This window comes from Lupinus angustifolius, chromosome LG20 (genome assembly GCF_001865875.1).
Source record: "Lupinus angustifolius cultivar Tanjil chromosome LG20, LupAngTanjil_v1.0, whole genome shotgun sequence".
Lineage (NCBI taxonomy): Eukaryota > Viridiplantae > Streptophyta > Magnoliopsida > Fabales > Fabaceae > Lupinus > Lupinus angustifolius.
Window position 1 is genome coordinate 13,589,596 of NC_032028.1, and position 16,546 is coordinate 13,606,141.

Genomic DNA, 16,546 nt, shown 5'->3' on the forward strand with positions numbered 1-16,546 from the left:
TCACCTACATATTTATTAGCCTCACTTTTCTCAGTTATTGTTGGTGTTTCTGTAGGAGGGTTTTGGTTTGTATTTATCGGAGGGTTTTGGTTTGTATTTATCGGAGGGTTTGTGTCAACGGAAGGGTTTGGGTTTATAATTTTAGTCTCATTTGTTGTATCATCTTTGTTTGTCATTTGTTTATATCTAAAACAAAAACGATAACCAAATTATTAAATCTCTATACTTTGAAATCACAGCAACAAAAAGAATAAATAAAGCACCAAATATGAAGAAGAAATATACAAGAGTCATGATGATTCAAGAGTTTAAACAAGAAATAAAAAAAATGAAAAATGTCTGGATGACAATGATCAAGAACTTTGAGAATATGTGAAAGACAAACCCTAACCATGGCTAAAAAGGGGAGATGAGAATAAGTGACTCAAGTGGTATTAATAGGATTTTAGAAGTGAAATAGAGCAGTTGAAGGAAGGTAATGGAGTTGTCATGGAGGAGAGAATAGAAAGTTTAGAATGTGTTACATAGTACATACTTACATACATATTGATGCACCTGCACGTTAAAAATAGGAAATGCTATATTATAAAAATATATATTAGGGACGGGTTGGGTGACCCTAAGGCAGACCCAGACCCGTACTGGCTCGGTAATGTCCCAGTCTCATTTTTTGCGGGTCTATCCCTTATGATACATGTGACCGGGTCTGACCCGACCCGAAGCTAATGGGACGGGCCGGTTTTTATGGGTTGGGTCGGGTCTTGCTCTCCCCTACCTCTACGTATTATTGGATGCAATAGGAAAATCAAGACTATGTAGTTCTAGTTTGAAAATTGGTTGGTTTGATTCGCTTGGTTTATAAATATAATTAGAGTTTTATTTACTTCTAGAAAAGACGAAGCATTAGAAACTAATGTCTACACCGAATCAAATCTCAAAGAGATTTTTGAAATAGTTGAAATTTTGTCGTCTTCGAGTCTGATGAAGCAGCAAAAACTAATATTCGCACCGTAGCAAATCTCACAGGGATATTTGAAATATAGTTGAATTTTACCATCTACAAGATAGACGAAGCTGCAGAAACTAATATTTGCACTGCATCAAATCTCAAAGAGATTTTTGAAATAGTTGAATTTTTATCATCTTTGAGACCAATGAAACATCATAAACTAATGTTTGCATCGCATCAAATTTCAAGTAGACTTTTGAAATAGTTGAAATTTTATCGTCTTCGAGACCGATGAGGCAGCAGAAACTAATGTCCGCACTACATCCAATCTCAAACAGATATTTAAAAAAAGTAACAGAAAAGGAAATTTTTATTCCCTTTTGTATATTATATAAGAGTAGACCAAGTAGGTAGTGAAGAAGAAAGGAACATTTACCTGCATGAAGACATTTGAAGAAGATGAAAGTAGTGTGTGTCACGTATCTCAGGAATCTTTTCAATATGAATGTGCCAAGTTGATAACATACCAACTTGCCCTGTTATATGTGGTTGGTTTGTTTGCATTGATTTTTTTGAGAAAAACCAATCCTGGTTTCATGCTGGAAATATGGGCTCAAGCTAGTGTTGAAATCAATGATTATTTTATATGTACAATCCAAAAATTATATAACATAATTTGGCAATTTGTGACCAACACAAGCACCAAATCCTCTTCTTTCTCTTGGCAAAAAAAGCACAATATATCAAATGAATCCTCAAACGATCCTAATGAGTTGTCAAACAATCCTTGAAGATCTACGTGAAATCTAACTAACAATGCAGAAGAATCTTCCTGTGCCTCGAAAATATCAAACAATACTACATTTGATTGTTCTATAATCATATGAAAATGACCACCCGGCTCACCAATATACAAAACCTGGTCATCCTCAACTTGACCACGCTGTGGCATTAGGACACAAACTTATCATTTTTGATAGATTTTCCATATCAAAGTACACATACTTATCATTTTTGTTATCGCATATATAGCACCATTGCGATAAATTCCATACTCATGAAAAGTGCCTTCTTCAGGTGGAAGACTAATACCAAAACCACTCCAACATGTCGTCTTTGAGTAATATATATTAATCTCAAAAGTATAGTATTCCATAAAGGGTAGATGATAAACTATCCTTCTATACCTGATGAGAATGAGTTCATAATGAGGTGACCTCAAAGGTTTTGTAGCAAACACCAAATATAAAGGACGCTTCCAGTAACCACTGCTGGTAGCATTGGGACTATTTGGCTGCCGCGATATTCTACTCCATTGGGGTTGTTGGCTTGTTGCTACTCTTCCGCCATTGTAACAACTAACAGCCTCAGAATATATAACCATGGCTTCTTCTTTAACTTTTATAATGTTGTCTAGTGATACTTATCCTTTTGTATGAAACTAACAGGAACCATTTTAAAGACCCTATGGACTGAAATTTTTGAACCACTGCCAAATCTACCAACTTCGAAATAGAAGGATGTGAGAGAGATGTGTTGAAAAATGTTCTCTTTTTTTATATATTTTTTCCAGCAGCGGTGTTGCTCTTTTAGTTGTGGTGGGCGACTCCACTGATGTACTAGAGAGCACTGAGACTCTCAGAGGAAAAATATGTTGTTATGCTTATACTTTCATAGAATTGAGAGGAGAATGAGTGGATCTATGCTCATCCTATTCCCCTCTCTCTTTTGCCCCCCTTTTCAGATGTGTCTTTCTATAGGGTTTTCACTTCATTATGTTTCTCACGTTACATTCCTTTCTTTTAACTTTTTCACAAAATTGTTTCCTTTCCTCTTACAATTTTCATACTTCTTTTTTTTTCTAATCGTCCCTTTCAACTCTCACATTTTCATCTTCCATCCGTTTTCATTTGCACGTTAGTTCAGCAAGTGCATGAAATTCTTTTTTTAAGTCTTGTAACTAGGAGAGGGATCAATAACACCAAGATATAACTTCTTCCCACTTTCTCTTTTTATGTTTTTGGTTCTTTCTCTTATATTTTTAATTTTGTAACTCTTCTCATTATCGCAGAATTTTATTAAAAATATTACAATTGAAACTGAAAGTTTTTTTTTATAAGTTAATTAAAATACAAACTCCAATAAACCAAAGAGTTTTCTAACTGTGGTCCACAACTAATAAATCAACAGCTATAAAATTGGTTCCATAATATTTAAAAAATGCAATTCTTTTTAATTTTTCTTGTCCTTTTGAAACCTTATATATTTTTTTTATTTTATAAATAGGTCGGATAAAATTCGTGTTCATAAGTTACACATAGATACATAGATATATACATGTGGCAAATAATGATTTTACAAAGGGGAGATGTATGCTACTAGTGGTAGTGCTACTCCAACCATTACCGGTCACAACTATTGTTACTGAATTTTGATATTTTTCTTAAATTTATCAATGTTTGATATGTGTCTTATTTTTTCTTTTATAATATATTTTAAAATAAAAGTTTCTTGAAAGAATGGAAATAAGACACAGGTCAAATACTAAATGGATTTAAGGAGATAAATTATCTCCTAATATGAGGAGATATTTTATTCTCTTTTATTATATACCAATATAATTTCATATGTAATTTTATGAACTTAACGATGGGCGAATAATGTGACACTACTCTTTCCTATCCTAATTGTAAAGAGGATATTTTATTGAATTGCAATAGTATTTAGTTATTTTGATCGGGTTTTCTTATCGGGTTCGGGTTACCCAAAACACGATGAACTCAGGATGGTATTATTATTTTCAACCCCGTTAAGTTCGGGTTCTAAATTTTGGGGTTGGGTAAGTGCAAACCCGACCCCGATTCGCCCCGTTGTCATTCCTAGACGGGGGAGCTAGAAAACTACGACTCTCTTAACAAAGTCATGTTGAAAATATCTTAAAAAGATTTGATATGAGCAATGCTAATATGTCGAGCACTTTGTTGGCAAACACTTCAATCTTTCCCTAGATCAATGTCTAAAGACATAGAGGAGAATAAGTACATGTCAAAGATTACATATGTCAGTGTAGTGGGTTGTTTGATGTATGTTATGGTTTGTACTAAACTAGACATGACACAAGAATTTAGTAAAGTATGCAAGTACATGTCAAAACCAGGGAAACAATATTGAGAAGTAATCAAAGGGATTTTCATATATTTGAAGGGACTTCAAGTCTCTCTATCATGCTTTGAAGCCAATACAGTAAGCTTTCAATTGTTGATTATGTTAATTCGAACTATGTAAGAGACTTGGATAATAAAAGGTTCATTACATGGTTTATCTTTATCTTTGCAGGCGGATTAATTATGTGGAGATTATTAGTTCATTTTGTTGTTGTTATGTCCACAACTAAAGAAGATTACATGACAGTTGGTGATGCTTCTAAAGAAAACTATGACTTATGGAGCTGGTAAATAAATTAGGCATTAAGCAAGATGAGAATTTGCTACATTGTAACAGTCATAGTGTTATCTTCTTGGCAAAGAACTATATATGTCATGTTAGGACCAAATATATTGATGTCAGATTTCACAAAATCGAAGAATTGATGGTTTGTGGACAAATACTATTACAAAAGGTTCACACTTCAAAATATGTAATTGATATGTTTACCAAGTTGGTTATTGTAGATAAGTTCAAGCATCATGTAGCATTGCTAAATATTCACTTATGCTAGACTATGAAGCTCCCCCAACCCAACCACAAAAGATAGAGATTGATGATATTCGTTAAGGTAGAGATTGTTGTAAAATGACTCATATTTCAATGGATCATGCATTTTCCTCTAGAAAACAACAATACTTATGAGTTTGGGCTGATGCAAATAGGTCGGGATACAAGACTATATATTTATGTGTTATGTAAACCTAATGAGAAGATCAATAGTCAAAAAACATAAATCATTATTCTCTAATACATAGTAGTAGTCTCTTAACATTTTCGAGGACGTAGGTATAATTGATTGAACCACATTATCAAATTCCTTCTATTATTTTCTATTTTCCTTATTATATTTTACTATTTCATTATTCGCTTGTTGGCAACAATTTCTTCATTGGATCCAAGAGTTATTCTCATAAGTGGGAAAGCTATCTTGTTTAAAATGCCAAAAATGACATCTTTAAAAGTTGTTTGTACAAGAACAAAGTGCTCCTTGTCCTCAGCAGCATTCTCTTGTAGCAAGTTGTAAGAACTCAAGTATTCTATTGCTTAGAAAATCTCCCAAATTACAAGTGGTGTTGCAGAACTTGGAGGGTCTAGCTCTCAATAATGCCCAAAGATCCCAATTTTCTTTTCAAATGGCTAAATACCTCACCTTTTAACCTCCCTTATTTATATACAACATACCCTGTTTGTCTAGCTGTATCAACCCCAAACTAAGTCAATTAACAAATTTCTAAGTAACTCACTAGAGCATATTCTCCTTTTTTCGAATTGTTCTCTTGCATAATTCTTATCAGGATGAACTTTGAGTTGATTAAAGTATAACTCACTTGGACTTAGTACCATACTCGCCAACAAAGTTCTCACATCAAAATCTCATTATCTTCAATATTCTTCTGTTCATCCTTGGGGTTTAAAGAGATTGTTCTCAGGATTCTTGTCCAAACACCTTGCATTATCTCAGACAGAATTTGTGTACAGTAGTACTGACAACATTGCCACAGGGAAAATATCATTCTCTATTGCGTAAACAAAATCACTAAAACATGCTTTAGATTGGATTAAACCGATATAACACGGGAATAAGAAGTCCATTTATTGCCCTTATAATTATTAAGTTTAATTAGTTTCTATCTTCTAGATCTAAAACTAGTAGAAAAGAAGACAGTCTAAACTTGTATATTCTATTATTAACATATTTAGTTGAAACTAAGTTGAGCTTTCACATTATAATTACAGATACAATTGACCTTTCACATTGTAATTACAGATACAGTTTTAGATAGTGGACTTATGGACATACTAATTAGTTAGATGCCACATTGCTCTGCCTCCTAGCTCAATGGAGCCTCACAAATTAGTACAACAGAAAAAAGAGAAACAGTGCATAAGGATAGCATAAAATATTACGTCTCATATTTTAATAAGGTTCCCATAGATTTTATATAAATGATATAAAAAACCAATAGTCAATAATGCAACTGATCATACTTTTAAGATAATTACAGAGAAAGGATGTGATGATCAAAATAATGATCTCCAAAAATATCTACCAAACAGAACAATAGACCATTTCCTTCTCAGATTATAGACCTAGATTCATCTTCCACCTTCCCATGGATTAAAATAAAACTGTTACCCACTCTACAGAATTCTTCTCATATCATATGTTAATCCATGTGAGTTTCACCCTTGCCTGATCCCGAAACACAATACCCCATTCTTCGAATTAAACAAAAATGAAACAAATATGCATAGAGATAGACTCTTAATCCTTACGGTTAAGCCGTAGGAGGAGGGGGAGAAAGTGGAGGTGTTTGAGCAGAAGCAGGCTGATTACCACCATTGCCGCTACTACCCTTTTTTTCCCATGGTCTAACAGTGAAGAGCACAACAAACAAGACTATCACCAGAATAAGTATAATAGCATAACAGGTCCATTTCCTGGTGCTTCTCTGGTGCTTCCGTGCAGTGTGTAACTGCTCAACTCCAGTTTGCACGAATGAGTGAGCTCGTGCCACATGACTCTCAATGTCATTCAATTGCTCACCTTGCGATTCCACCAACACCGCCATATCAAGGAACACTTGATGCAACTCCAGGAGATTCTTCTCCAAGTCTTTCACGGCATCATGCCTCTCTTGAATTTCATTGATAGTGTCCAGAATTCTACCGCGGCCTTGTTCTTGGATGGCTTTCTGAAGGAAGGTCTCACTCTCACCTGCATAAAAGTGAAACACACAAATTATATTAAAACCTTTCAAATTTGTTGCTAATCAGATTTAGACAAAAAATGGACAAAAGTTTCAAAGCGCTGGCACAAGAACAAAATCTTGTAATTGCGGTTCACACACTAGAATTAGAAAGACTAGTTTGTATACTAGTAATTGATAAACATTCTGATTATTTGGTAAGTCCTATTTGTTTTTCAATTTGATTTATATGTTAGAGATCCATGCAGTGATGAAGAATTCAATCATCATGACCATGCAGTCTGGAAGGCAATTTTCCTAAACTAGCCTTCAGAAAATTAGTATAAACTTGTTTCCAAGTTAGTTTTATATAGTATGATAAAGTATAAACAAAAATATTCACTTTTATCTCCCCCAATATAATCCACAAGCATTCTCAGAGAAGTTCATCCTACACTAGAATTTGAAAAACCATTTGGATACTAATGAATTTTTCCTAACTTTGTACGTTCATATGTATTTCAATTTACATTCGAGATTCAAAGAATAATGGAGAAAAAGAAATCATCACGAATATGATGTGATAAAGGAAAGATTACTTCTCCAATTTTCAAATACAGAAAGAAATCTTCCTATACTGAACCAAGTCACAATAAACATAAAACATAAATCAATGCAAAATTGTAAAATAAATATTTCATTGTTGTGGTAGAGTAATGAATATTTCATCCGAAAAAAGAAAAAAAAAATAGTAATGAAAAATGATTTTTTGTAGGACTGATTAGGACACCTCGTATAGAAATTATATATTTAATTGCATTTCATAACGAGAATTGTGGCTGCAATATTGCGGTTTTGAAAGTCTTCTGCAGTTGCAATTGCGACCCCATTTTCCGGCTAATAAACATAACTTAACCGCAGCTGTGACGCCAACAGTAATTTAAAACATTGAGGTAGATATCAAAATAAAACAACACTACTTAGGAAACCCTATATATACATCATACATGGGTATATATTTTTTAAGCATGTGGATATCAAGATATGACCCATTCAGAATTGAAATGGATGTGGGTGTGTAGTATGGAAATGTTCCTTTAATGTGAGTTTGCATTGAGTGAATCATGGGTTGAGATTTCTATACATTTTATAGGAGATACACTTCACTTGGAAAATAAGGATCGGATTCTTTTATTAAGATTGTCTCTGAAATGAAGGAATAATGATTTATCGACTCTGATATAGACTAAACTAAGGGCGTGTTTGACTTTAAAATTACATTTGATCAGCAATAGTATCTGATTCTTTACTATTTTATATTTTCAATTACCTTGGTTTAGTTTCGTGAATCTTGCTAAATTCCTAGAAAAATCAAAAAGTCATGGTTTCATTTCTTATATCCCAAAAGATTAGTCCTTATTTCGAGTATATCCTCCCTAACCAAAAAAATATTTTCAACTCAGAAGCAATAGAAGCCATAAAGCAAACTGTCAAAAGCATTACCTGTAGAGATCAATCGATCAAGAGTCTTCTCATCGGGATTCTCTCCGGTGACGTTGAAGTACCGTCGCTGCACGGTGTCCCTATACTCCGACGAGATCAGCTGCCGAACCTCATTAAAGCTCTCCATAGAGTCCTTAAGCTTCTTCTTCAACCCAATTACCACGGATGTCCGGGTTCGATCTGAGGATGAACCCGGTCCACATCCTGGCAAACTCCGGTTCGCGGCGTTGGATCGCTCCAACGCCTCCAGCCGGATTTTAACAACCTTAGCCTTCTTGAGTGCGAGTGAAACGTCGTCGTCCATGCGGGAACGCAAGTCCTTCACGCTCTTCGCGTCGTGAAGCGTCTTGCTCTGTTCGTTGCTGTTTTGAAGGCTCTTAGCTATCTGATCAAGCTCCTTCAGCTCATCTTTAACACCTTCCACGTCATCGAAGAACTTGTCCAGGTTCACTCCTCCGCCGGAGGGAGCGGCGGCGTCGGTGGCGGCGGTGGACATCTCAATCACGTGGTGGCGGTCCGGTGAGGCACGATCGCTGTGTAAGCGAGAGAACAAGTCGTTCATGTTGTTTTCGGTTTTTAACAGAAACAAAGAAAACAAATTTGGTTTGTATCGTTTGGTGATAGATATATTATAAGGTTATGAGTATGTTAAAATCTGTGAATGAATGCATATAAGATTGTTGAAGACGCGGAGAGAAAGTAACTTTGACTTTGTATATCCACTTTGATGAATTGTTCTTTGTTTAGAACTATTTGGGCCCAGAAATATCCAGACAGATAAATTTCAATAATGTTATATTATTAAATATTTGATATATTATTAAATAATGGTTTGAATCTGTCAGGACCACCATACTTTCTCCTTAAATAAAAATCAAATAACTACCCTCTCTCAAATATTATTCATTTGTATTTTTTTTTTGTTGCCGATTCTTTAACATTTGTTCTAAGAATAAGAATATAATACTAATAAGACATCAAGTAATGTAGATCCCCGTTAAATCTTGGATAATCAAGATGTTAAGAGGTCGATTTATGAAAATGACACTTGTTGGGAGAGGTGACAACAAATCTCGAAAAAGAATAAGAATATAAAATGATAATTTATTTATTAAAATTTATTCAAAACAGTTTTATTGTATTTTATATGATTAATACTTTCTACTACTATAGAAATAAATTATTTTCACATCCCTTAGATATTAAGAAAACACTTTTTTTTTCAAATCAAAGAAATTATTTCCAGCTATTATTTCTAGAATATAATGTACATTCATAAACGAAAACAAATATATAATTGATGTTATAGTAATTTTACATTAATTATTGTAATATCACCAAATTTAGATGTCAAAATAATTATATTATTTTATATAAAAGTTTCTAATAGACAATGTCATCCAATAAATTAAATAAGTATTTCATATATCATTTGTTTCTCATTAGTTAGAATAGTAAAAATGAAGTTAGAAGTTAGAACAGTAAAAATGAATTGAATATATATTAATTTTATATTTTTAATTAATAAAAATAAAAGATTTATAAAGTAATACATATCTTGGGACAAAAAATATATTATCAATAAATAGATAGCAGATAATTATTATTTAAAATATAAAATTGAATTTATAGACTCTTGCATGCCGCTACTAAATACTATAGTTGCATAGTACAGTTTTCTTGTCAGCATATCACATGGATTACTTTTTCATATGATTTTTTTGTATTAACATTTTTGTACTTTTTAATACTCGTTATTACACTTAAAGGAGGACCCCCCTATTTTATGATCAATAATATCATTCAAAACATATATTTTGAAAATAATAATAGACGCGTATTGAATAGTTTATTATAAAATAAATATGAAATGATATGGATTTGAGATGATTTTTTTCCTTTACTATTCAGATGTATCTCTACTTTTCAGCTAACTAAAGTCAATGGGTTAGGAAATGAACGAGTGAAAATGATATGGATTTGAGGCGCGTTGAATAACGGAAGCGCGTTGATACACAAATATGAGAGGTTAATTAATTTAAAGGAAATAGTGATGTTGGTTCCTTAAATATTTTCCTTTTTAGTAATTAAAAAATTGGAGTCTCCAAAAAAATATAAAATATTATTTGAACTAGTCATTTTAGATATTTTTGTGACCAATAGTCACTCTTTATTTTCATATCCTTTATAATAATTAATTGGATTTATATTGAAATTTCTAACTAAATGATTTCTTAACCTTTAGTTAGCTTCTTACTTAAGGGAAATCTAATTAAATTACCTAAATCAATAAAAGTAGTTACTTTCTTAATTTTTAAAATATTATAAGATTAATATCTTAATACTATTTAATAGGTGCAAATGGAAAGAAGAATAATAATAAATGTTTTATAGAAAATGTAAAGTATTTTTCTATGATATAACCAATTATATTATTCATTTATCCAATAGGCAAGGAACTAATTTCTTACTATATAATAAATACCGTCTGTCATAATCAAACATTTAACCTTTATCATTGTACGATATCTAAAAATACAGCTAAGTTTTACATCACTAGAATAATATCTCCCTAATTAAAGATGTAAAATATCTTATAATAGTGAATAACAAAACTTTTTAAAATGCATCTAAGATTATGAGAGTAATCAATTGTTTCACTATAAGTACTAACTAAGGGAGTTTGATGTATAGAAGAATGAAATTTGAGATCGTATAAAAAAGAGGAGTAGAAAAACATTTGTAAGGGCATTTTTTATACTTGGCTATATTTAATTGAAAGTTTAAAAAATGCATAAGAAAATAATATTGAGAATTTTCACCACTTTAGACCGAAGGGTTGAATTTTTAAAGTTTTATTTTTTATGTGTGACGACTCTATTTTCATCAAGTACACATCTGATGTCCATAAATTGTACAACTGTATATATCATTAGCTGTGGTTGGTCAGAAAAATAATTAATTATTAATTTTTTAATTTAAAATTATTTTTTCAATCAACTATAAGTTCATGGTACATGCAGTCACACAATTTATGTGACAGCTGTCACATTTTCATCATACTTACAATCTCTCAATTTTAACAAATAATATTCTTGGAAAACCAAACACTTCCAATAATATTTTATAAGAAATAAATAAGGTAATCAAACATTAAAAAATATGTATGCACTGACAATGTATAAATTTTATATACTATCATTATATTATCTACCATTAATATTTAATAACTTTTGACTTTTCAATAAAAGTAATCAAAATAATATAATGTATATGTATAAATCTTTATATACTAAGAGTGCATAGATTTTACACTCTAAAATAAAACTTATCCAAAAATATCATTTTTTAACATCATATTTGACAATTTTCTAAAAACTTTTCTTTTAGGTAATTGTGCAATTTGATTCTTTTGGAGAGTAATGGAGTAAAATAAAATGGTTAAAAGTTATGAAATGAACTTGTACATAGTTTTGAAGCCATCTTTTTCATTATTTCCTTCTTAAACATAACTTGTAAACAAACTATTAGAGAATTTCCCCTAAAACACTTAGAAAAGCAAAATTATGTGAAGCAAAACTTAGTTTTCATATAAAATTTTATGCACTACTTTTTATATATTTTCTTCATGTTAATTCTATATTTTATACCTGTATCATTTAATATGTTTGTATCTTTTACTATTTGATTATAATTGGTTATATCTTATTTTGTATGTATCTCTATTTTACATTTACCATTGATTCCAGTGTAAAGATACTCAGTTAAAATAGTGGTATTTGGAGATAAGGAAAATAACTGACACCAATATAATTAGGTGATCTCTCACATGTATGTATGGTATTGATTAAAGGAGATATTCAGAGAATTATTTTCAATTACCATAATAAGAAAAACACAATATCAAATATGGGATATATACAAGTGTGAGATAGGAGTCATAAAGAATTTACATGAATGTCCCTATTTATAATTTATGAGATAAAATACTAAGAATGTTTTTCAATGATCATATTAAGAAAACTATAATATTAATGTGGGCTAATAATCGTTAGAAATAATGCATGTGAATGGCCTTATTTATAGTTTATGAGATTATGTACAACGATTAGGATGATTCTTTAGCGCTTAAAGTCACATCTTTAATAGTTTACATTTGACCTACATTGATTCTTTTTAGTCTTATGTTGATCTAACTTCATATATAAGCATATCACATTCAAATATTTATCATTAATATTGTTAACTTAGCATTATCATTATTGGGCAATGAATAAGATGATAATGTTAAAATTATCTTCTCATAATAATAACCAAACTAATTACTTGGGCCTGGGTTGATCCAGTGATTTGAGCCCAATTCGGCAATGGGTTGCCGTCGTGGTCCTTTTTATCAGGTTTAGGTATTGATTCAAGATTTAATAAATCTGGTCCACAACACTATTTATCTCTAAAATTGCTGCTACACTTAGGCAATCATGACGTTCACCTAATTTGTCTTAAGAAAGAAAATTTTAAGAATCACATAGTTATTTTTTGGGATAAAAAATCAACCCAGAATTTCCAGGGCAATATTAGAACTTCATATTTTTAAGAACTAAAGTTGATCGACTAAAATTTCAAGGACATAATTGGGTTTCTACTCTTATTTTATTTAGTATACAAATTAACTATTTCAACTCAAATTATTAATATTTCCAAGCTTATTATTCATTAAATAAATCATACACTATTCACAAAAACATAACAAATAACAACACACAAATAATATTGTAGCTAAAATAGTACGTAAAGTTTTGTCCTTTAAAATTATTCTGAACTCTATAACCTATCCAATAATTCATAAAATAGAAAAATTGCTAATACATAAATGGTTGATAAGAGAAAGGAATAATGTCCAACATAAGACAATTATAGATAAAGTAGATGACAATCATTTTGTTTCGTTTGTAAGATTACATGAGAAATAAACCTTTATCTCAATATGTGGGTTTCGGTACATGAATCGAATGACATCATAATGTTCTATCATAAATTATGTTGATTGACAAAACATTGAGCTTTAAGACTTTATTTATCATTTATCCTAAGGTTTTTCTTGGTCCCCGTCTTCCTTTAGGAATTGTGCTAGCTTCCATTTAATCTACTCTTCTTATGATGACCTCTACGAGTCTCCTTCACACATATCCAAACCACCTAAGACGTGACTATCATCTTTTCTATAAAAAGAGCTATTCCAACTTTCTCCCTAAAGTATTTATTTATAATCTTATCTTGTCTAGTGTGTTCACTCGTCCAACAAAATATTTTCATCTATGCTACATGGAGTCTATTATGTTTTTGACATTTTATCAACCAACATTCAGTCACATAAACATTTCAGGTCTTACAGTCGTGGAATGAAACTTCTCTTCAAGCTTTAGTGGTACATTTTTATCACAAAGGACACATGTAGCATTCCACCATTTTATCCAACTTGCTTGTATCATATGGTTCACATCTCTCCTAATTTCTCAATTGTCTTATATAATTGATCCAAGATACCTAATTCTAGTTACTTGTGGTATGGCATTATCCTCAATCTTTACCTATATAGTAGAGTTTGTTCACCTGTTGCTAAACTTACAGTTCATATACTCATTCTTACTTCAACTTATACATAATCCATGTGCTTCTAAAGCTTATCTCTGTAATTCTAACTTCCTATTTAATTCCTCTCCTGGGTCTCCCACTAAGATAATATCATCAGCAAAGAGTATGCATTGTGGCTCTGGTTCTTGGATATGTTGAATGAACACATCCAAGACCAATGTAAACAAGTAGGGACTCACTATTGACCTTTGATATAGTCCTATGGCATTAGAAAAATCTTCCGGGACCTCATCATGTGTTCTTATGTTGGTCCTGACTCCATCATACATATCTTTGATTGCTTGAATATAGGTAATTCGAACAACTTTTTTTCTCTAGAGCATTACATGAAACCTTTGTACGCACCTTATCATATGCCTTCTCTAAATAAATTAAGACCATGTATAAATCAATTTACTCTTCTTCTTCTTTTCCATTATTTTTCCCAACCTCTTTAACTTTTTGAACCTTGGCTTCTATTTTTCTCAATCTCTTTTTGTTTTCTTTTCATTTGTAAAGAGATTGAGTTTTTCTTTCTTTTAGGAAGCAAAGTCCACCAATTTTCCCCCCAACTTAATCTTTTCAAACTATTCTTTAAAATTTAATGCTCTCTTAGAACATTTTTTTCAATTCGGTTTCATGGGATAGCCTGAAAAAATTTATTTCATTTGTTTTGGCTCAAAGGGGTTTACAAAGGATGTTCCTAATTTGGTTTGGACTTTTTGGCCTTTGGTTCAACTAATCAAAGAACATGCCTTGATCATTTCTTATTATTTTTATGCAATTAAGAGATTTAAAGACTCAAATAAGTTTAATTAGACAAATCAAATGTTGATTCTCACTTTGTTTATCTCATGTGTTTGGCTTACTCCCTCACTTGGTTTGGATTCACACGTTTTTATTTAAAAAATGTTTGCAAAGATCTTGTTACATAAAATTGAATTATCAATTTGCAAAAATTTCAAGTTATGACATTATGTGACTTTTTTTCACAAAAAATTAACATACATCTCATTTTGCTCAATCAAAGCTTAATTTAAAGTATGCTCAACATTTCCTAATCATGTGATCATGCTTCAAAATTTTATTTTAGCCATTTTGTTTTCGGTTTTGATTTTTTTTTGAGTTTTTTGAACAATCAAATTTACTTTTTACATATTTACACAATCTAAACAAGAAATGTTTTTTAAAATTACACCAAGTCTTTGTCCCCCCTTATTAAATGAAGGCTTGTCCTCAAGCCTTAATTTTTTTTTGAGATTTACTTGATGTGATTTAAAAATTTGTTAAGTTTTTTAAAAATAAAATTACTAACAAAAGACACTCTATTAATTTCGACTTCATAGTAACATAAATTTAAAGCTTAATGAAAAATGACATAAATAAACGCAACATAATATGAAAATTGAAATTTTTAGGGGAAAAAGACAACCGGAAAAGCTTTTTCTTATTCTTCATCATCTTCCTTCTCTTCTTCTTCACTTGTGTCTTGAGACCTCCCCTCGGGCCACTTAGTTTTTGCCAAATATTCTTCATAGTGTTCTCCCTTGAAATTGCGTTTCTTCCCAAAAATGCTATGCAAACTTTTATAGATGCCCTTAATCCCACAGTAGCATGCCTTTTGTTGCAAATTTTGCATTTGTTGTTCCTTCATTATGGCATCTACCTTAGAACTCATGGTTCTCCCATATCCACTTGGTTGCTTTGAGTTTAAGTCACCAAACTTCTTTCTAAGCTCGCTCGGTTTGAGCTTGGGAAAGGGATTTCTCTTTGCAATAATTGGTGACATAAACATGGTTGATTTCGGATTTGAGAGCCATCATTTCTTTGTAGGGTCCAGACACATTTTTAAATTTGCATAGGTCAGTGATAAAAGATGGAAGAATAATTGAAGGATACCTTTGTTAATGCAATCCCAAATAACATATGAGATTACTGCAGCAATATATATGGAGTCTTCATCATAAATGGAGCTAATCTGTTTTGCTTTAGGAAGGGGAATATCTGAAACATGTGAGGAAGTCCATATGTTGTAGAGTATGAAGCTTGCCCATATTTGGGTTTGTTGAGTCATACAAAATTTGAAAATGGGCCCATACATGTTGAGCTCCAAATCTTCCGAACATAAACTTTTCCTCACATATTCTTCTTCATGACATTCTTCTTCACCCATGTAGGATGCGTTGAGCTTCATTTGGTAGTCACATAAGTCATGCTCTTCACTTGGTGGATTCCATGGGTTACCCAAGTACTCATTGATTACATGCTTGTTGTAGAAAACTTGAGCCTCATTCACCCAAGTGTAACGATTTCTCCTTGCCTCACTTGATGTGATTGAGTTGGCAAAAAATTGTATGACAATATCCAAAGAAAACATTTTCTTTGGTTCAACAATTTTTTGCCAACCATGTTTTTCCACCATAAAAATAAAACCTCCAAAGTCATCCTCACTCAAGTTGATAATTTTTTCTAAAGTAATGGCATTCTTGAGCGTGATTTCTTTGAATTTTTCCTTAGCATCATTGGAGACACATTTGAAGTTTTTGTCCTCCCTTGCAGCTTCCTT

The 16,546-nt window shown here is 31.6% G+C and overlaps 1 protein-coding gene across 1 annotated transcript; it reads right to left on the minus strand.

Annotated features, from left to right (window-relative positions):
• Positions 6,092–9,062, minus strand: LOC109336597 (syntaxin-121-like). The gene is made up of 2 exons (XM_019573295.1): positions 8,350–9,062; positions 6,092–6,875 (listed from the first exon to the last, which is right to left on the minus strand). Exons 1-2 carry the CDS (start codon positions 8,909–8,911, stop codon positions 6,436–6,438), a joined length of 1,002 nt encoding a protein of 333 aa, XP_019428840.1. The 5' UTR covers positions 8,912–9,062; the 3' UTR covers positions 6,092–6,435.

Bases quoted from the DNA above. Each gene is read 5' to 3' on its own strand.
- LOC109336597 (XM_019573295.1), bottom strand. From the start codon at position 8,911: ATGAACGACTTGTTCTCTCGCTTACACAGCGATCGTGCCTCACCGGAC. The intron at 6,876-8,349 runs GTAATGCTTTTG...ACTTTTATGCAG, and splicing joins TGATCGATTGATCTCTACAG to GTGAGAGTGAGACCTTCCTT.